The 23,394-nt window shown below is 42.6% G+C and overlaps 1 protein-coding gene across 4 annotated transcripts in view; it reads left to right on the top strand.

Annotated features, from left to right (window-relative positions):
- Window positions 1-23,394, top strand: part of LOC123759261 (WAS/WASL-interacting protein family member 2) — a 150,212-nt gene that overhangs the window by 59,254 nt on the left and 67,564 nt on the right. For 2 of the 4 annotated variants that reach the window (XM_069338895.1, XM_069338938.1), the window contains one exon: window positions 6,634-6,720. The exons of 1 other annotated variant lie outside the window; for it this stretch is intronic. Coding sequence is in view for 1 of the 3 variants with exons in the window: in XM_069338846.1 (XP_069194947.1) it covers window positions 20,917-20,938 (22 nt within the window). In the remaining 2 variants the exon portion in view is untranslated. Of the gene's footprint in view, window positions 1-6,633; window positions 6,721-20,413; window positions 20,939-23,394 lie in introns of those variants that run through there. One more of the 4 variants, XM_069338846.1, reaches the window with a different exon arrangement.

Here is a 23,394-nt window from a genome sequence, read left to right as displayed (position 1 = left end):
GTGTGTGTGTTGTTTGTGTGTGTGTTGTTTGTGTGTGTTGTTTGTGTGTGTGTTGTTTGTGTGTGTGTTGTTTGTGTGTGTGTTGTTTGTGTGTGTGTTGTTTGTGTGTGTGTTGTTTGTGTGTGTGTTGTTTGTGTGTGTGTTGTTTGTGTGTGTGTTGTTTGTGTGTGTTTGTTAGTTAGGCCGTGGCAGCTGTGGAGGGTTGAGCAGGAATGTGCATTTGGTCTTGTGTGCTGGAACTTTGTCGTCGCTCACGTCCCTGTAGTGTTGAGATGGGTAGAGATGTGCACGCGCTCGCCTAGCTACGATGACAGGGGTAGAGTGTTAGCTCTGCAGCCCCGCCTTACCGGTTACGAGTCAATTAATGTACTGACTTCTTTTGCACAGTGTCCTAGTTTATTTTGACACTTTACTTCCAAGCATCTGTTTGTGTCGTGACCGCCTCCTTCCTTCACTTTTCCAGCGTAACGAGGTAACAACACCCTTGGCCTTTCCTCGTAGCTCCAATTTATGACAAGTCTCATAGCAAGCCTAATAAATTTGTCCATAGTTGTTTCGTAGTTTTAAGACTGAGATCCACTACCGTGGCTGTGCTGTGTATCACTAGTCTTGCGTGGTTGTTATAGATTCAGCTACTCGGAACCAGTTCCAAGTAGCACGGGCTATGGTGAGCCCGTAGTGGACTTACCTGGCACAGGAGCGGCGCCCTCTTGCCTGGATAAGACTAGTGGTATAACGTCCTCAGTGACTTGGCGTTCGAGGCTCCTGCAAGCCACGTGGATGTGGGTTGGATGGATTTGAATTCGGGAGGGAATTATCAGGGGAAAGCGCCAAGCCATTGTGACTATATACCACTGGAAAGGGATGAGGATCAGTATAAGGATTTGGGATGGGACGGGGGGAAGGAATGGTGCCCATCCACTTGGACGGTCGGGGATTGAACGCCGACCTGCATGAAGCGAGACCGTCGCTCTAACGTTCAGCCTTGGACGCGAGATCCTCTGGTAAGTATTGGTTTGGCGGTAGTGTGGTTGATTAGGGTTGTGGGGTGACGATATAAGTGGGATCGCTCGAGGGTTTATAAGATAACCAACTCATGTGCGTACCCAAACCCACATGGGGTCGGACATGTGGGTTTGGGTACATTTAACAATGAGGTGCCTTGATGTAGCCCCAATAGGTCTCCTCGAGTTCATATTCTAATGTTCTTAATGCTCTCAAACTGTAATTTCCTACTTGAGTGTCTTTCATCTTGCAATTGTTCGTGCAACCATCTCATCCCTGTAGTCTACGACTTGTCAACCTCGTCCTCTTGCCAATGTGTCGACAATCCTCCTTAACTTAAATCTCCAGGTCGTTTAGCAGCGTTCTGCACATCTCTCCCAATGTGTGTTATTTAATCCGTCATGCACATTCTGTCAGCATTGACACGTTGGTCTGTACTTGGTCATCTAGACCCATATGTGGTGAGGTCCTTGACCCCGACCCCGACCCCTGGGGTACGCTGCTGACCTGTGTTCTCTTCCCTTGTTCTAGAGTTTTTTAGTCTTGTTCTCTCGCTCAACTGGACATTCTTCCTGCTCTGCCTCATCTCACGTAGCCAGCTTCCTTTTCTAGTTTGTTTATCGTTCAGGTTAACAAGCTTCCAGGTAGTTACTCATGGTTGCTGTTCATGTGCCTGGAGCCTTTCGTGAGGCACCGTGTCAGGTCGCAGTACCCGACACACTGACTTCTACTTTGGCGAGGCGTTGTACTTCCCTGCCGACGCGCCAACCTTCCGCACGACCAATAGCGCGTCATGCTTCCACGTGACGTCACGGAGCTGGGCCAATCATAGAACAATAGTAATTCCACTCGCTCTTCAGACGACGTCATTGTTGGTGACGCATAATGACGTCATGTAATCACGTGACGTCACTGGTTCCACCCCAAGAGCAGCGTTTCAAGGTTCAATTCTCGCGGCTCTCGATATAAAATTAAATTTCGTATGAATTCCCTGATAACATTGTGCCTCTTTTAATATAAATTTAACATTACAAATATAGTTCGTAGGTAAATAGTATTAAAATATATATATATATATATATATATATATATATATATATATATATATATATATATAACGCTCAAAGATGGCGGACGTGAATTTCGTCGCAAGGAAACTATATGAGTAAGACTTGACTAGTATCCGTGACTCTTTAATTTCCGGGAACTGAGCAGCTGGGAATAATTTCCCTCCCCTTGGTGAGGCGCTGCTTCCAGGATGACTGTTGTGTGTGTCACTGGTCTGTGAGCGGCCCCAACGCCGACTTCGTGAGGTGATCTGCTAACAGACTTGCTGGCAACGGTGGTCAACGGCAGGTCTTGGTGGCAACGGTGTTCAACGGCAGGCCTTGCTAACAACGGTGGTCAACGGCATTCTTGGTGGCAACAGTGGTCAACGGCATTCTTGGTGGCAACAGTGGTCAACGGCAGGTCTTGGTGGCAACAGTGGTCAACGGCAGGTCTTGGTGGCAACAGTGGTCAACGGCAGGTCTTGGTGGCAACAGTGGTCAACGGCAGGTCTTGCCGACAACAGTGGTCAACAGCAGCCTGCCACACTAACAACCATCGCGACCAGGAATCATTAACCATTTTGACAGCCACTTGAGAAACGTGAACATCTTTCCTCGATGATGACTGCGCAATCTATATTTATTTTATTAAACGGTTTACCAACTTAGATCTTCACAACCCAAGGTGGTGGTGGTTAAAGACAATATTGTTCTCTCTTGTTCTTCTTCAATACTGTTCTCGTGGCACTTGGGGGCTCATAAACTGTTTGATGTAAACAAAGCTGCCATGGCTGAAGTGTGGTGTACAGGTTTCGTAAGGGGCTGCGTAAATGCTTGATGAATGGACTAATAGTGGAGCAGCCTATCGTAAGCCCCCTCGGCGCCTCTAGCTATTTATATAACACTTTTAGGGCTAGATAAGGACGTAATGTTTTATAATACAAGTTGACCGTACAAAACAAGATTATTATTGGAATGTTGTTGTGCACATTTCACTTGGTTCTCTCTACTGGGCCCAGCAGTTGCTTTATTGTTTTTGTTATAAAATCAAATCGAATGCAAGTTAAAGAAACATCTTCCATTTTAAACATAGGCTTATCATTGGCGACTTCCGTACATATATTGACGGGAATTTCTCTAAATCAGTTGTTACTTTCTAGTGTGTGTGTTTACAATTGATTATTTCATACTTGCGAAGCGGGAACATAAAAACAAAATGCTATAGTCTGTAGTTTCTATCGGTAATTAAACTTGTAAGTGTGCAAAATATTGCAAGGACTTCAAATAGCCTCACCTTGCCGCAACATAAGCCCCCCCCCCAACACGGCTCCGGGATCATTTCTACCTTGCATACAATCCCCCCCACATACAATCCCCCCACATACAATCCCCCCCACATACAATTCCCCTCCACATACAATCCCCTCGATGCTCCTCTCGTAAAGCCTAAATTCAAGCCTAACACGTGTACATGTTGTTGTTTTTAAGATTCGCTACTTGGTACAAAAAGTTCCATGTAGCACGGGCTATGGTGAGCCCGTAGTGGACTTCCATGGCAAAGGAGCGGTGCTCGGTGTGTACATGTGTTGGGCTTGAATATATACAAGCTGCACACTGTCCACCTGTTTAGGGTAATGCCCCTCGGGCATGGTGCCCCTCGGGCATGGTGCCCCTCGGGCATGGTGCCCACTTGGCGGGGAGTCCACCTAAATGCCTCTTTCCCCCCCCCCAGTGTTCACATATATTGGGTCGTCTACCTCTTACCAATTTAGTTCACCCAACGTTCAGTAGTAGTTCAGTCAATCGTGATTGTTCAGTGTACAAGTGTGGACAGCCAGTTAACGTAGCAAAACTACGGGCGTGCCGGCGGTGGTGGTGCTAAAGCCTGACTTTAACATGCATACAACATAGCCCGTAGCCTGCGACATGTTGTATAGCCTGCGACATGTTGTATAGCCTGCGACATGTTGTATAGCCTGCGACATGTTGTATAGCCTGCGACATACAAAATAACCTGTGTGTTGACTGTCAAAAGGCAATTTAACGGAAAGTTTGTGTTGAGAGTAAGGCTTATATCGACCATAACGGTGGTCAAAAGTCCAATACTTCTGATCAACCTGCAAGTGTATACCCAACACAATTCAGGATTACAATCAACTTGGTGTATACATCGATACGTATGGCAAACCTCGCCATGTATATCCTGCTGAGCCGTATTTTTTTATTTTATTTTATTCATGGGGTGGATATACACAGCTTTTTATTGCAATGAAAATTCACAATTTATATATACCAGTAAAATGAAACTTGTCAGTGATATAAACATAAATTAAGCTAGCATGCATTTATTCTTTTTCTTAAGGCTAAGTTTGTTTTATCACTATCAACCGATGGATGGTTATTAATGCTTCAAAATATCTTGCTAATCAGCATGTATAATTGTATAATTATATATATATATATATATATATATATATATATATATATATATATATATATATATATATATATATATGTACCTAGTAGCCAGAACGCACTTTTCGGCCTATGCAAGGCCTGATTTGCCTAATAGGCCGGGTGATTTTTTTTAATTTCAACCAAATGTTTCCAATTGGTTTATTTGAATTATTATTATATTAAGAACACAAATTATTGACTTCGTTATGTTGAGGTTGGGTTAAGATAGGTTAGGTAGGGTTGGTTAGGTTCGGTCATATATCTACGTTAGTTTTAACTCAAAATTAAAAAAAATAAATTCATACATAATGAAATGAAAATCTTTATTATTTCACAAGAAAAAAAAATTAGAAAAATATATAAATTCATGAAAACTTAGCTTATTAGGCAAATCGGGTCTTGCATCGTAGGCAGAGTACTGCGTTCTGGCTACTAGGTACAATATATAATATATATATATATATATATTGTACCTAGTAGCCAGAACGCAGTACTCTGCCTACGATGCAAGACCCGATTTGCCTAATAAGCTAAGTTTTCATGAATTTATATATTTTTCTAATTTTTTTTTCTTGTGAAATAATAAAGATTTTCATTTCATTATGTATGAATTTATTTTTTTTAATTTTGAGTTAAAACTAACGTAGATATATGACCGAACCTAACCAACCCTACCTAACCTAACCTATATTTATAGGTAAGGTTAGGTAGCCAAAAAAAGCTAGGTTAGGTTAGGTAGGTTAGGTAGACGAAAAAACATTAATTCATGAAAACTTGGCTTATTAGGCAAATCGGGTCTTGCATCGTAGGCAGAGTACTGCGTTCTGGCTACTAGGTACAATATATATATATATATATATATATATATATATATATATATATATATAAATATTATATTATATATATATATATGTCGTACCTAATAGCCAGAACGCACTTCTCAGCCTACTATTCAAGGCCCGATTTGCCTAATAAGCCAAGTTTTCATGAATTAATGTTTTTTCGTCTACCTAACCTACCTAACCTAACCTAGCTTTTTTTGGCTACCTAACCTTACCTATAAATATAGGTTAGGTTAGGTAGGGTTGGTTAGGTTCGGTCATATATCTACTTTAATTTTAACTCCAATAAAAAAAAATTTACCTCATACATAGAGAAAAGGGTTGCTTTATCATTTCATAAGAAAAAAATTATAGTAAATATATTAATTCAGGAAAACTTGGCTTATTAGGCAAATCGGGCCTTGAATAGTAGGCTGAGAAGTGAGTTCTGGCTACTAGGTACGACATATATATATATATATATATATATATATATATATATATATATATATATATATATATATATATATATAATATAATATAATATCTCCATGAAAGGTTTACTGAGGGTCACTACGTCATAATGAAATGCTCCTGGAGCGTTCACGTCCTCAACAACTGGGTCAGTCAACACCACAAATAACATATTACATACAATTACATAAGTATAAATAGTATAACACCCACACGCTCATTCAGTCATCTATTGTTTGGAGGTTGGTTATTGACCCGCCTTGACCTAGGCTCGTAGCCTCTCTGAAAACAACTTAAATGTGTTGTGATATTCACTCAATGCCATCTCCAATTGGGTTAATTCTTTACAGTGTAAGAAAATAAATAGCTACTGATGTCTGTTGATTCACTTTCGTACACCAGAGTGTCTTGTTGAATTGTGTTGTTGAGTAGCAGTTTGTTGTGTGTCTCAATGTTGTGTTGCACAGCTGACCTTTCTTCGGGCGTGTTGAACTTTAGGGCTACTGACCTCTGACCTGAGGGGCTTCGTGTCTTAAAACACTGTGTAAATATATCTGATTACTGATTTCCACGCACTGTCGTCTCCATGTCTCGTGCCCTTCTTGTTCCTGCTGAAGCTCCTGTACATATTCTTCGACTACAATATTATCATCTAGGTCATCTCCCTCGTTATCATCACCCTCGTCATCATCATCATCATCACAGGCATCTGCCTCCAGGAGAGTCATTAAGTGATCATTGAGCAAGACTGGCTGCAAGGAAGGTAGTCTCGTGTTTATACTATGAACCTCTGGAGGTAAACAGTTTCTCTCTCTCCCTCGCTGCAGGTGTTTGGTCCCTCCTGGGTAAGGACTTGCGCCACCCGAGGCTTCAGGGTACCTGGACTTCGAGTATCGACGGTGTACCGTCCTCAGGTAAGAGCTTGCATCCCCCGAGACATGTTTATGCGTGGAAACGCCTTCAAGGTCTATGTGCAATGTGTTAATTTTGTGTTGCACGTTTTATTGTAGTTTGACTAGAAATGTTATGAATGGAAAGCGTGGGAGGTGCTTATGGCTGGTGGTTAAACATTTTGGAATGCTTAGCCTGGTCAGCCAAAGGCTGCAATCAACACTACACTCCGGTCAGTGCAGGTAGTTTTCAACACCTATATTCCTTTCTTTGAATTGCTATTTTTTTACAACGGGGATAAAATCCTGTATAAAGTCATTTATAATGTCTTCATTTACTATGTGCCTCTGTAATCCTTTACACCACCGCCCACGGGATGGGTATGGGGTGCATAATAAAGAAATTGAATTCATTTACTGGAAACTTAGGCAGGAGCACTATAACATTCTGCTAATAATTCAGCGTGATCTGACTTGTACAAGCAAGAAAGGTGGACAACACAGGCGGTAAACATGGATACAATAAGTTGAAAATGTAAAGATAGAATTCATTACAAGGGCAAGTATGGTGGCGAGGGACACTGCCACCGACCGCTAGGTGGCACTGTTGTGTGCGTGGCTGGGTTTTATGGGAAACGTTTTTATATTCATCAAATATTAAAAGATTTCACGTGATATTGGCTGTATAAATATTTCTTCGGAATTAATATTGTCATTAGTGTTGTACAGCAATAGTTGTGGAAAGTCTTGCTGATCAAAGTTTGTTACAAATATCTAGATTCTAAATGCTGATAGCAAGATATACAGAAGTGTATCCGCGTCTTGGGGTGGGTGGGTGGGTGTGTGTGTGTGTGTGTGTGTGTGTGTGTGTGTGTGTGTGTGTGTGTGTGTGTGTGTGTGTGTGTGTGTGTGTGTGTGTGTGTGTGTGTGTGTGTGTGTGGTTTACTCTTGACCTGTGTGGGGGACTCGTGTGCGTGTTGCTTGATCGATAACCGGGTCTTGGCACTTTATTAATCCTCCACGGGTTAATAGGCCTTAAGACCAACAACAAAAATTTATTGAAGCAATATGTCGGTCAATATTAAATGTGTATAGTGCGGAGGAATGACCTTGTGATTGCAGGCGGGGAGGGCTGAACCCCCTGCCCACCTTGTGACTGCAGGTGGGGAGGGCTGAACAAGTAAATAGTGACCCGACCAAGAATAATTTCCATTGCTGTCATGGAAGATGGTGAGCAGTTTAATGCGGGCGTCATTAGTATTTTATGAACGGCCAGAGCGGCGTGGTGGAAGCCATTACCTCGGCGACGCTGATATAACTGCACCTCCCGGAGGGCGTCGTTCCGCAGCTTGGCAGACTCCTCCACTAGGACCGCTCCTGGAGCAACGCCGCACCTTTACTCCGTGTTGCATCGTGTGCGATAGATGTCACATGTTGCAAGGGAAGCTTTTGGTGTTTTTGGCAAGGGTTGTGAAGTGGTAGAGCGGATGATGGGATGGAGGTAGAACGGGTCAACTTGCATGGATGTTGATGCAAGTGCATCTCAATGCTTGCTTCTGACAGGGCAGACAGGGAGTATCCAAGAGATTATTCCAGCGCATCTTCCTGAAATGTGACTTGTGTAATGATGTAGTTGCTGGAAGTACCTCCATGGTGGGGGGGGGGGATCGGCTGTTGTACTCTGTCGTTGACGTGTGCGCCTTCTCATACAACTTGATTACTCTAATGTATACACGTGTATTTTCGTGTCTGTTTTTTTTCGTCACGCTCTGTTGTATATATCAGTCTGGCAGGCGAGATGCATGTTTCGTGAGGTAATGTATGAAATTGTTTAACCTTTGTGTGAAGGGAACTTTGTGGCAAAAACAGGAACGCGCTGTTTTGTTGAAATAATTTGGCAAAACTTTGTCATACTTAAAAAACAATTACTTTAATGTAGTTTTAATAAAGAAAATTACTTTGAATCGGGGCGCCTAGATAATAACTGAAGTCCTAGACAGTACCGATAGTTATTTATATCAGGGGATTCATAGACCACCTCACCGTACTTGCTGAATCTTGAATACGAAAAGAATGCAGAAAGTTTGAGTGAGAAATTATAGTAATTGAAGTAGGTATAGTCCCTTCAGAGCCTCTGGTGATGGAGGGCGTGGCTCCGCCCGCTCGGATTACGGGCTCACCATAGCCCGTGTTACTTGGAACTTTTTGTTCCAGGTAGCGAATCTTTTACAACAACCGCTCAGAGCTGCTTCACAGAATCCACTCCACTGTACCTCGTATTTACACCGTAGTGTTGATCTTATCAGTCTCTTAAAATTAATAACCTCTAGTGCCACGCGTGTTCAGATATTTATACTATCAAAAGTGTTTTGAAAAGTCTATATTTATTAAGTAAACAGACGCAGTCACAACGTGGCTGAAGATATGATGACCAGACCACACACTAGATGAGACGACGACGTTTCGGTCCGTCGTGGACCATTATAAAAGTCGATTGTTACCTAATCTTTATTATGTAAAATGTCACGTTAGTGTTCTTGGAAGTATCCTTTTGCGCGTTGATCCTGTCCTGTCGTCGTCGTCTTGTTCCACAACTCGTTATTCTTACCTTCCACTGATCTTTGTTCCCTTGTTTTCCTCGCCTTTCTTTCTCTTCCTTATGTTTCAGTGACTACAGCCGGAGGAGTGAGGTCCTGTTTCTTTATGCCCCGCATACTAGCCTTGTACATGTTGCGTTATAGTTTAACTCAAAGCCAGATTCGACAAAGAATTCAAACGTCAGAAGAAAGTTGTGGATGGAGGTGGCTTCCACAACTAATTCAGTACGTTCCACTGGTTGACTACCCTTACAGGGTACAAGTTTTTCCTTAACATTTCTCTCTTTCGTTTAGAGATTCCTCTTGTATTCTCGTCCTGCTTTCTCTATATTTAAAAGGGGCTGTTCTTGTCCACCCTGTAAATTTCCCCTCAGTATCTTGTATACTGTGATCATGTCCCATGTGTTTCTCCGCCCCTCTAGGGGTTGTGAAGTCCGGTTCCTTAACGTATCCTCTTAGCTCGACCCTCTTAGCTCTGGCACTTTTCGTGTTGCAAATCTTTGTGCTCCTTCAATTTTGTTTTCATGCTTCAAACGGTGTGGATTTCAAGCTGGTGCTGCGTATTTCATGGATGCTTAAACAAAGACTATGTAGATTTTCTTAAATGCGTCCTAATTTGGGTTTCTAAAGTGTTCTAACGTTTCTTCATTGTCGCCTTCCGTGTTACTTCTCGTATTACTTGTCTGTTTGAGTGTCCATCTTCTATGTGACCAGCTGAGACAGTAACTTACTAAATTAATTTTGGGGTTTACTTCGCAAGACCATTGACTGGAAACCTTTTCCACTATCACCTACAGGATGGGTATGGGGGTGCCCTACCGCTCACAGGATGGGTACGAGAGTGCCCTATCGCTCACAGGATGGGTACGAGAGTGCCCTATCGCTCACAGGATGGGTACGAGAGTGCCCTACCGCTCACAGGATGGGTACGAGAGTGCCCTACCGCTCACAGGATGGGTACGGGGTATATAATTTAAAGTAACCTTGCACCTACCTCAGCCTCTGTCCTCGCCAACCCATTATCTCCCGCCCCCCCCCCTTGTGGTAGGCTCGTCCCCCCTTGTGGTAGGCTCGTCCCCCCTTGTGGTAGGCTCGTCGCCCCTTGTGGTAGGCTCGTCCCCCCTTGTGGTAGGTTCGTCCCGCCTGTGGTAGGTTCGTCTCCACACCCTCGCACAGGTCTCGTGCATGATTGCCATGCATGTACCCACAGTCCCCTATCTCCATCTTTTCTGGGTCTCCCCGTCTCTCATCATGAACCTTTTGTTAGGTGCTCCTCCCGCATCTCTTTCCAGCACCCTTCCACATGTTTCCATGAATCACCCCGCCCCCCCCTCCCCTTCCAGACATTATTCATCCTCCCTCCCTCGCTTCCTGCCCTCCCCCCCCCTCCCCGGGCCTCGGCAGGAGTCAGCAGGCGGGCGGTGGAAACTAGAGAAGTCAGTGTGCGATAGGAAGTGTGGCGGGTGAGTCGTGCTCCGTGCCGTCTGTTGGGTTACTTGGTCGCTTGTGGTGGACACGTTGTTGTTGTTCTGAGTGTTGCCTCGCCCCCCCCCCCCTCCCCTGCTGGTGGTGTTGCCTCGCCCCCCCCCCTGCTGGTGGTGTTGCCTCGGCCCCCCTCCCCCTGCTGGTGGTGTTGCCTCGCCCCCCCCCCCCCCCTGCTGGTGGTGTTGCCTCGGGCCCCCTCCCCCTGCTGGTGGTGTTGCCTCGCCCCCCCCCCCCCCCTGCTGGTGGTGTTGCCTCGCCCCCCCCTCCCCTGCTGGTGGTGTTGCCTCGCCCCCCCCCCTGCTGGTGGTGTTGCCTCGGGCCCCTGCTGGTGGTGTTGCCTCGGCCCCCCCCCCTGCTGGTGGTGTTGCCTCGGCCCCCCCCCCTGCTGGTGGTGTTGCCTCGGCCCCCCTCCCCCTGCTGATGGTGTTGCCTCGCCCTCCCCCTGCTGGTGGTGTTGCCTCGGCCCCCCTCCCCCTGCTGGTGGTGTATATCGTTAACAAGAACTATAACATCAAAGTAAAGGAAACGAGTGTATGTTGTACAAATAATTTCCCATAGTTGGCAAGAACACTGGAGCCAGTGTGGAGGCCTGGGCGACGACCGGGCCGCGGGGACGCTTAGCCCCGAAACCATCACAATATACAATACGGTTTGTGTTGGGAAGGTACGACGTCTATACCATACTTGTCAGGCTTATCAGAATTTATCAAACACTTGTGTTGACTCACGAAACGTATACATCTTTCCTCAATCATAGTCGCTGTGTGTGTTGTACACACAAGCCGGGATAACTGAGAAAGGTTGTACAGATTTCATAAATGAACACGCAAGTTGTTAATGACTGTTGTAACCACGAGACTTTTAATACAAGGAACATGTCCTGATGGTACCATGGGAAGCATTTAGAGCCCCTGTCCTCCCACATCTATTCCCTCCTCCATATTTGGGCAAATGTCGTTGTAACAATAAACTTTGACCCAATGTAACTGGAACACGTTTTAGCCGCAAGGTTGTCATAAACAGTATTACACTGAAATGACGCCCTCTTAACGTGCCGTGTTTTTAAGCGAATTCTTGGGATGGCAGCTCTGTGTGTGTGTGTGTGTGTGTGTGTGTGTGTGTGTGTGTGTGTGTGTGTGTGTGTGTGTGTGTGTGTGAGAGAGAGAGAGAGAGAGAGACCACCACCACTGGACGGATGAAGAATTGTGAGGGGTCGGTAATGCCACCACGGTATCTAGGGCTTGATGCCTGTGGTTACAAGAAAGTTCAAAAGTTGATGTATGGTTGCACTAGGCTACCTTATTTAACCGGTAGGCTCCTCTTGTGTTTAAAGTCCACATACCAGCCCTCGGCTTAAAAGCTAAAGACCACAAACTGAACACAGGATCCAAGGAACGATCAGATCTCCACATAGAACGAGAACAACTTGTATGGTATCTGTGAATACTGGCGGCAGACGACCTTGTTATTGGTGAGCGTAACGACACAAACTTCCCGTCAGCCGGGAGGAAAGTTATGGGGTGGAGTATAAAAACCTTTAATGGTGGGGCATCACTGGATTTAATGTTAATTTTTAAATCACTTTATATCCTGCCCCCGTGTTCTTTGTAACAAGAATGAATAAGAGTAGACGACTTCTGGTAAAAGGCATAGACCTTTCCCATCTCATAGTTTATGGTAAGCATAACTCGCTTTCCTCCTAACACGGCCCCTCAATCAGTTTACAACCTCAATCAGTTTACAAACCTAATTGCTGTTTGCTGGACTGGTCACCCGGGTTGTTGGACGCGGCTACTCACAGCCTGACGAATGAATCATAGCCTGATTGATCGGGTATCCTTTGGAGTTGCTAATTAAGTTCTCTCTTGAACATTGCGAGGGGTCGGCCAGTTATGCCCCCTTATGTGAAGTGGAAGCGTGTTGAACAGTCTCGGGCCTCTGATGTTGATAGTTCTGAGTACCTATTGTACCTCTGCTTTTCAATGGGGGGTATTCTGCACATCCTGCCATGCTTTTGTTACCTATCGTACGTTACGGCTCGTGACCCTACAGCAGCCAAACTTTAATTACGTCTAGGGATACGAGACAACTGCTGTTCTCAATAACGAATCACCAGTATAACCCCTTAATAAGTAATGAGCACAATAATAAATCTAAATAGGACTGAAGAAGAGATACAACAAGTATATATATATAAATATATTAAATAAATCTCAAAAGCAAACAGATGATTATATGGTCACAATATATCACATTAAAAATATCACTGTATCTTCCAGACATTAAATCAATATTAATATATGTATGGCTATGACAGAACAAAAATTGTAACTTAACTCCAAGATGTTATCTCCCTGGTTCCTGCTCAGCTACTGACTAAAATAACGCGAGAATCAAAACAGATTGCCTTGCCCCGCGAATAAATTGCCAAAGTTACAATATTTATTATTTCAACAATGGAGCAATACATTGTGACAAGAGTAATCTTAAACTAACTTAATGAATAATTAATACATATTGATATACACAAATTAAAGTAATAGTTTCTTTACATAGTAATTAAAATATGCATACAGAAGGGAATAATGGCATGCACACCCAGCAACGGACGATCCCACGACAATTTGCCAGATACAGTTCACTCAATTATTATTCACCTCTGTTACCCACTTATGATCACATATAAATCATTAGTTCCCGTGGGAAAACTGATCACACAAAGAAATAAAACAATCATTCCCACGATACGTTGGGCCTAACGCCAACACTGTAACATGAATGTACGTTTGCATAGAACATATATAAGTACATCAATATACATGCTTGTAATTACACATAATTATAAATGTACATATTAATATATTTACTTACGTATCTTATAAGGGTACGTAACAGCTTTCTGGTCTCGTGTGGTGTTATTTCTATGTGCATGTTTGGAACCAACTCCTCTAGTATTTTTCAAGTGTAAATTATTGCGTATCTCCCGCCTGCGCTCAAGCGAACATAGATTTAGGCATTTTAGTCGGTCCCAATAGTTTAGATGTTTTACCGAGTGGATTCTAGCAATAATGGATCTCTGCACGCTCTCCAGGTCAGCAATTTCACCAGCTTTGAAAGAGGCTGTCATTGTGCAACAGAATTCCACTCATGTCGCTAGTGCTATCTAGAGTATCATCATTGGTATAGCATCTCTAGTTTGAAAAGTTCTTGTTATCCAACCTGTCATTTTTCTTGCAGTTGTGACGGCTACTTTGTGTTCTTTGAAGGTAAGGTCCTCCCGACATGAGTACACTCAAATCCTTTACATTGCTTTTTCATTTTGTTATGATTTGGCTGCATTTTGTACATGGTTTGTTTTTATACTTTCATTTTTTCCGCAGCGTAAGAGCTGGAACTTCATTAAATACCATATTATTTTCTGTAGCCCATTGAAAGACCTGCTTTACATCTGATTAAAGGTTTGCTGGGTCCTCTGTTGTCTACTCATAAACATCCTAGTGTTATCTGCAAAGGATGATACAGTACTATAGGCTGTGTCCTTGTCTGTCAGATATGAGGATGAGAAAAAGTACTGGAGCAAGCACAGTACCCTGGGGGACTGAGCTCTTCACGGTTGATGGACCGGATTTTATTTTGTTGAATATTACACACTGGGTTCTGTTAGTCACTAAATTGTAGATCCATCTGTCTATTTTTCCAGTAATTCCTTTTGGACGCATTTTGTGTGCAATAACACCATGGTCACATTTGTCGAAGGCTTTTGCGAAATCTGTGTAAATCACATCAGCGTTTTGCTCGTCTTATATGGCATCTAATGCCATGTCATAGTGGTCCAGCAACTGTGATAGGCAAGAGCGCCCTTTTCTAAAACCATGTAGTCCAGGGTTATGGAGATGCTGTGATTCCATGTATTTTGTGATCTTAATTCTTAGCACTCTTTTAAAAGATTTTTATGATGTGTGATGTTAGTGCTATCGGTCTTTAATTTGTTTGCCTCTGTATTATTTCCTCCTTTATGGAGTGATGCTATCTCTGCTGTTGTTTTTAGTATGTCAGGGATAACGCCAGTATCTAGGCTTTGTCTCCAAAGAATGTGAAGGACCCGCGACAATGTTTTTTTTTTTTTTTTTTTTTTTTTTTTTTTTTTCTTGATGAATATGGAGTTCAAAGAGTCAGGGCCTGGTGCAAAGTGCATAGGCATACTGTTTAAGGCTTCTTCTCGAAGGACAGTCTAAACATTAGAATGTTCACTATAATGTCAAATATCTTTCATTACCTTTAAAGTACAAAACTCGCAATAAAATAGCTTGTGCGAAAGATTCAGCAAGAATGGCAGAATTGAGCCAGTGAAGAGTAGAGATGCCGAAGGCACAAGAGAACGCTGTAAGAACGTAAGGGGCCCACGACATTACCACATATAAATATAAGAAATATATACTACCTACCACCAAATAAAATAAATATTGCCGGAACAAAAGTAAAAAATTTTGAGAGTAGAAAAAGTTTCGTGCAGGATTTGCAGTTCCAGCAAGATTGTAACGGATATGTGAACTTGTGGGCCGCTACAAGGAACAGCCTAATCGATCAAGTTATCACCCGAAAAGCCGGGCTCCCGAACGGGCTATGGGACTAGAGCCACTCTCGAAGCCAACTATAGGTAACAAGGTAGCTTCTGAGCATGTCTGGAGCTTAGGGCCTTGCATTATAAAAATAGCCTTTTCCCAATTGTCCTTCAATGTGTGTGTATATGCGTGAAATATTATAATTATTAGCCAAGTCTTACCAGAGAGGCTGTGCGTGACGGGCGCCTGGGTAAATACCTTGCCAGGCTGTGCCTTGTATACAGTAATGGTGTAGATTTTATATATATTTTTATAAATATATACTAATTTCTCTGAACGTTCGCTGTGTGTGACTTTCAGTGGAAATTGTGTAAATGTTGAACATCCTGAAAATTATGTGGGGTCAAATATTTTCTGACACGGATAAGAATGTTTTAAACTAATGTTTAAAAGTTTTTTTCCATTCTCAAAAGTAATATTTACATTTATAGCGATGAATGTGCAAGTTGGATTACATTTAAGATATCTTGAGAGGAATAATCCACATCCATGCATCAACCAGCCTAACCACAAGTCTCTTAAATTCGGCCAAAAACTTAGCTTAGATGTTGCCTTCAAAAGCACCCAATTTGAGGCGCAATTAACTTGATGTTTATAGAGTTGAATTATCATACTGCTCTGCAAGTGCAGACCTAAGGTGGTAGTGTGACTGGAGTGGTACTAGCGTGAGAATATCACACTGGTGCCCGAGATCTGGTAACTGGGTCGTGGGTTGACCTTCACAATAGCCATAATATATAGCTGCTGACCGGTAGATGTTTGCGATCACGCTCTAGACTCCTCCTCCCCCCCCCCCCCCGGGTCCCCAGGCGGGGCCCGCGGTCCCTATGTTGTCTGTCGGTTTCGTTCGATAAATGTGTGTGGTTTTGTGTGTTGTGGTGGTGTATGATTTTGGGTTGTACTCTCTGGTTGTACTTGCAGGGAGTTGAGTTTCGGCTCATTTGGTCCCGCCTCTCGACTGCTGTACGGGTTCCTGTGCCTATTGTGCTCTCTCATACCTACATTTGCAACTGTTTATGGAGTCTGCCGCCAACACAGTATTGCGTATGGATTCCATTTGTTAAATACCGACACTGAAAATTCTTTCTAAAGTGTCTGTGCTGTGGCTCTTTGGGTACTTTGGTTAACCTCTGTTCTCAACTGAGCGAGTACCACTCGTAGGTCATTAAATAATGTCTTTGTCCACCCTATCAGTTCCACTGAGAATTTTGAATGTGGTAGTTTCCTTAACTCCTGTTTTCCAGATAAGCGAGTAATTCATAGCCTTTCCTCGTAACTCGTAGCTCGTAGTTCTGGAACTAGTCTTGTAACATACCTTTGAACCCTCTCCACCTTCGTCTTGTGCTTGGCTATGTATGGATTCCACGCTGGAATCATTCCTTCCTAACGTCCCATCTCAAATCCTTATCCCCCATCCCTTCTAAAGGGCTATATAGTCGTAATGGCTTAGCGCTTTCTCCTGATAATTATCTTGCTTCCACGCTGGAGCCGCATACTCCAGGATTGGTCCGACATATGCGGTATACAAGGGTCTGATTAATTCCTTGACGAATCATTCGGAACCTTGTGTGTTGTGTGGGGGCCCCGGTTGTGGTAATTGTGCTCTTGCTACCTAGTATCATCCTCCACGGAGACGAGAAGCCTGAGGCTTCTACGTGATTTTCCATCTTGCTTTATATCCAGTTCTAACATTCAAGTTTAGTTATCAAATTGCTCTCAGATAATTTTGGTGTATATCGTGCAGATATAGTAATGTTAGCGTTGACAAGTTGCGTTTATATTTTTATTGATAGGTTAATGCATATTTCTTGATTTTTGTCTGACTGGTTTTAAGTAAGCTTTACCCTTAAATGTTGCAGTATTTAACGTATTGAGCGGTCTTATTTATATATACAAGAGTTCTTGCATCTTTGTAAAGCCACTAGAGACGCATAGCGTTTCGGGCAGGTCCTTAATCCTAATTTACCCGGAATACGACCCGCCAAATAGTTTAACCACCAGGTACCCATTCACTGCTGGGTGAACAGAGGCTACATTAAGGATTGGTGCCCGGTCAATCCTCCCCGGCAAGGATATGAACGCAGGCCAAATTAAAGCGCTCGCGAAGCGCCACTGCGCCACGGCGATTCTAGCCTTTTAGAACTGCTTTACTTGCAGGTGACTTAGTTAAGGTCAGATGTTTTGTTTCTTGTGAATGTGGCAACGCTGACGAAGCCAGAGTGGATGTTGCGAGGGAGCATTGATTTTTTTTAATGCTTCCTCGTCCCTTGGCTTGATCTCGTGGGTTTAGGGGGCGAGGGATGAAGGGGGAAGCGTGAGAAATATCACATGTCTGAAGGAGAGAGTAAGATAATAGTTTAGTGAAAACACTAATGAGGCTACATTGGCTGCTCACGGTATCCGCATTAAACATTAACAGCTTCCTATCACAAAATTTAATCTAAATAAAACTGATTTGCAACTGTAAATAACAAATAGGGAACGTACAGTAAATTTTTGTATGATCAATTTACCTTCATTTTGTGCATAATTGTGATTATGGAGAGTTTGATTTGTCGAGGGTTTGACGTGGACACAACAGCCTTGTGGTGTTTAGGGAGGTGATGTACACTGGTAGCTCAATGGAGTCTACATGTTAAGGCCAAGTTTACCAGGGAATAAAGGGAGTGTGACTATTATTTCTTGATCAACTTTCCTGTTAGCACCACCGGTGATGAGTGACGGGCACGTAGCCTCGTCCATCTGGGCTACTGAGGCGTAGCTGATGGTTAGAGAATTTTATGAAATTTGAAATTATATAAATCACAATTAAGAATTTGAAAATCACATTTGAAATTTATTTTAAATATTTAAAATTATATAAATTGTATTTTAAATTAATGCAGTATAAATATAGCAATTGTAAAATAGTCGGGGCGAGTTGTATATAAAATATTTAATTGAAGTTTACGCCAGGGCTGGTCTGTTCTCGTACATGAAAGGAGTCTTTATATTCACTAATCACGGCACCAGAAAAATACAGACGTCTTCCGCTGTCGGCTCAATCAACCATCGTCTTCAGTCAATGAACTTTACACTAAAGCTTTTTTTTTTATTCATTCACGGAAGAAGCCGTGAGAATGTGGTTCTTAAAAGTATATCAAGATCGCACTCCTATTGTGAAAGTCATTGACATTTCCGAGGGATGGAATGTGCGCGTGTGTGCTTCCCATAACAATTGTGTAACAGGAGAGAGCCACTCTTGGATTTCTTTGACTTACGGTCAATACTTTGTCACGATAGGGTAGTGTTGAGGCGAGAGATGATGGAAGATTTGTTTAGTAGATGGGTGACAAGGGATGTTTGGTTGTCGTATGAAACGTCGGGGTCAGTTTCTTGCATAATGATTGTGATGAGTAATTTATGATCTAGTTACATGTACATTTTATGTAATATAAATAATGGCACTGAAAATATTGTTCAGAGGCTCTAGAGAACTGCTGTACATTAGGTCAGCATAAAGACAAGTCAGTGTTGACCTGTGTAGTATTAGCATTGCTCTGTGTACCATATAAGCACGTCACGGGACTTGATCAATAGTAAACTTCGAATCTTTGTAGAATTCTGAGGAGTGTGTAACATCTACTGAGAATATTCTCAAATATTTACACACACCACACGGGTTTGACATTAAATCACATACGCGAAATTGAAATAAGTTTATTGAGGCCCCCCAACGTCTGGATATAGTAAACATCATTTTCAGGTGTCGAGACACAACATTAGGTCAATATATTATCAAGAAACTAGACCCGAGCCACAACTTCCCGTAAACACCCCATCCCATTTGTGATCGAAGCTTCCATGATCGGTTAGAAATAGTACTCAAACTGAAGAAAAGTAGGTTGTAATTATTAACGATGGATACATACAGATGTGTACTCCTCTTCTCTGTGTATATACACTGAGTTTACTTTAGTCCTAGACTATGTTTAGAACTAAAGTAAAGAATAATTACTGGTTTGCCAGGAAGCTCTTGTGATAGTCTTCACCCTCCGGAGTTTAATAGGCTTTACGCCCAGCACCAGACGAGATTTCATAATCTGTACTCTATGCATTGGCGAAAAAAGGCATTGGTTTTATAGATAATCTTATCCAAACAGATTCAAATTGGGTTGTATTAGTGCACTATAGATAAGCGGATCTTTTCCTAGCACTCGGTGAAGGGATGAAGCATCCCTCGACAGTCAGAGCACTGTGTGGTGTGTACCCAACGTGGTTGGGATTAGAGATGAAGAGACAGAGAGAGAGGTACTTGTAAGTTCATCTGGTAACCTTTGACCTTGGAAGGGTAACATTCGTCTGAGTCACTCCCGGCTGCACGTTACCCTGACTTTGTGTACTTTCAACGATTTGTGTGCCTGGGAATTGAGCTGCAGCTCTTGGGCTCTTATGACTGTTGGTTCATATTTGCTTCACTCGGGCTGTACTCTCTGGTCAACCCTGCTGTCCCTGTCAGCGTCACTGGCTCCTGGTGGGACATCTCGCTCCATCTGCTTAATCAGCATCACAAAGCAAGTGAGGTGTTGCCCCGGCCAGTTCTTCCTCTACCCATATCTCCGCTGCTTTTCTGTCGTGATTCGCAGACGTTTATTTCCATTTTTACGGTCAGAGATTAAGATTATTCCATGGATTATGAGTTTTTTTTTTAGTTTGCTGGTGATGCTGCTTTTTCAGAAGTTTGTTCTAGTTGTTATCAGTAATCCCTGTTTAGGTTTTGTTTGTTCTGGAGCTTTGTGGGTTGTGACTCTAGGTTATAGATTGGGTTTTGTTGTTGGATAAAGTTGTTGGGAGCTGTGGTGTGTTTGGTTGTAGATTTTTTTAACCGGGGGTGGGGGAGGGTGTAAAGGGCTGCTTCAAGAAGGCTGAAAAGCGCTGTAGACATGCATTAGGCTGTGACAAAGTAATACTGCGTTGTCCCCCTCACATGTGCATTTAGAATTGGCGAGTGTTCACAAACTCTTAATTTGACAGGATCAGAAATATATAAAATTAGTGACTGGTTTAGAAAAAATGACAATGAATGTAAATGCATAATTTCTGCCTTGTAATACATTGTAAATACGCAATATTTATAATTAAAAAAACTTTTTCAACGAGAAAATTAGTTGCTCATCGAAACGCTGTTGCTAGATGAAAATAGTTACCCCTGATTAAAGCAGATATCTCTACATCTACACTGAAGGAGTAGATAGTGAAGACGAATTGATAATGACCATTGGAAGATAGTTTTACCAGTGTTTCATACCGGTATAATCTTAAAGGAAAACTACAATTGGAAACACTCCTTGGTACAAGCTAAAAATTTCCATGACATTTAAATTTCAAATACTTTCAACCTGATTAAGAAACCAAATCAGTATCTGGAAATTGAGTGGGTTGCAGAGAGAAAAAAAGTTTAGCCTGAGCGCGCGAAGCCAACAAAGAGCCCAAGTGAAGGTCACCCACCCCTAAATCAACATCGTCTGGGGTCCACCATGCCCTCCAAATATTACCAAGGTAAGTTTATGGAAATTTGTGCTTATGGTAATTTGTGTTGTGTAATTAAGATTTATTACAATGTACTTGTTACATTTATTGGTTGTCTTAAGGAAAGATAACCAATAAATGTACCCGAAACGCTGTGCTTGTTAGTATCTGCAAGAAAGTACCACTCAATCACCAGAGTATGTACCTTCATTTATATACAAGAATGTACCTTCTTGAATATAAATATGCTAATATTGCATACGTATCATATTTTTAGATAGAAAAAATCGTAAAAATATAACAAATTTGTACCATGTATATAAATACAATTTATTAAACTATTAATAATAAAAAAACATGGGAAACATTTAAGGTTCTAATTAAATACATTGGAACATACAGTTTAGACTACTTTCTTTAGTGGATTATTGTTCGGTGATACTGTTGAAACTCATATTGAAATATCAATTGTATGAGCGGCGCGAGTTGCAGCAGATATTGAGGTGTTGGTGGCGAGGGATTACCCAGCAGGTGACTGGACCTAGCATGGTGTGTGTGTTGGTCGTGGGAGCTCGACCAGTATGGTGTCATCCTCTCTCAAGTGAAGATTCTTACGAATTCTTGTAAGAGTTCTGCAACTTGGTACATAAACAACTTGGCCTCCCCCCTCGGATACTAATTGCAGTTTGTGATCGTCAAAATCGCCAACTGACAAAATGTAGGTAAATCATAGCGGTTACCTAAAAAGTGTTTTTTCTATGCGTGGGGTCATCGGTTAGGTTAGGGTGGGGCAATTTAGTCCATTTTTTGTGACGTGATGGAAACTAGAGAGGCCGGGCTAACATAAACAACGTAACACCCTTCATACTAACACAATACCGAGTATCCAGGGAGTTTTATCACAGTTGTTTGAGAATCTAGCGCCTCCCCCTGAGGAAATTACCAAACATTCAGTCGCCACCTAAAGATCGTTAGTATAAAAGCGTAGATGTTGAACCTGCGTAGAACACACACAACACTCAAGTGACATGCTTGGTTTGTGGCCGAGAATACTGCTACAGCAGCAGCAGCAGCAGCAGCAGGGTGCATGTGGACAACAGTGATCTAGGTGTGACTCACCGTAGCCTCCTGCCACGGTGGCCTTGGCGTCTGGCGGGGAGGGAAGATCAACCCAGTTGTGGGGGGTGAGGGGGGGGGGGTACAGGTGGTGGTGATTAGGGATGGGCTATTGGAAGGGGCTGTGGAGCCGAGGAAGAGCATGCAGCTGCTGATTGTGGAGGCCAATTGAGGTGAGTTGGAGGGTTAATCCTCAAAACATTATGGGGGGGATTTAGGATGATGGCGTGGAGCGATTACGGGCAGTCGGAGGGGAATGTAGAGAGTTAAGGAACGTGGAATATATGGAAGGAGCAGCGCAACCCCAGTTGAATGTCCCCTGAAGGGCAGGGAAGACCAGCACTGATAGTATACTTAGTTTGGAGGGGGAGGGGGGGGGGTGAAGAGGAGTGAGGAAGTGAGTGTGTGAGGAAGGTAGTGAGAGCTTGCCAGTGCTGGCTGATTACTCTAGAGTAATACAATCTTAATGAGGATTTTAGTATCGCATATTTTGTGTGGTTTAGTAGTTCTTAACCCTTCACATAGTCTAGATAGTTCCCTTATAAATGTGGATGTACTTTTAATAATATGTTAATAAAAAAGTAAGATATTAATGAAGACTCCCGCACGAGTGGCGGGCCACGGCTGAGGGCTTCACATAATGGCAGAAGCCTCGCTACGGTCGGAAGGTTGCCAGGGTACTGGTGATCATCGCTTCCCCGCCGAGGTAGACCAAGATATATAAACTAGAAATACAAAATTCTGAATTTTCTTCACATTCTCATTTTGCTTAGTTTTCAACAACTCACGTGTTCTTAGATGGTCTTAGAGTAGTTACCCATTGTTTCTTTTACGTCTTGCTCGTATTTTAGATTTGCATCATGTTTTATTATTTTGTGTATAATGTATATATTTTGATCTCGAAGCAAAATTTGGGCACAGCACAAAATTATCTTAACCTGATACCTGCTTGAGTTGTTTTGGGAGTTGTTCTACTCCCCAAGCCCGGCTCGAGGCCAGGATTGACTTTTGAGAGCTTGGTCCACCAAGCTGTTGCTTGGAGCGGCCTGCAGGACGCTCCAAGCAACGGCCTGGCATAAACTGCAACAACATCTCCCATTATTCGTAAGTGTGTGAAGCAAGTACAGAGCTCAAAGTACCTCATATCATTTGGTCTGAAGTCACTGATATCAGGGCAATCGCAGATAGTGTTGGACTAATAGCAAATAATTCAAGAAATGTAGATACAAGAATAAATGTTATACATATATGGTAACGTATATAATAATATAAAGGAATGTAATGAGAATGAAACTATATAGGTACACTTGCTAGTGGAGGCTAATTGATCAGCCTGGCATTTCATGTCCTGAGTCCATGTATGATTAACT

Source organism: Procambarus clarkii, chromosome 1, assembly GCF_040958095.1.
Source record: "Procambarus clarkii isolate CNS0578487 chromosome 1, FALCON_Pclarkii_2.0, whole genome shotgun sequence".
NCBI classification, from domain to species: domain Eukaryota; kingdom Metazoa; phylum Arthropoda; class Malacostraca; order Decapoda; family Cambaridae; genus Procambarus; species Procambarus clarkii.
The sequence above is the reverse complement of the archived record's forward strand: the minus strand, read 5'-3'. Positions and strand labels throughout refer to the sequence as shown.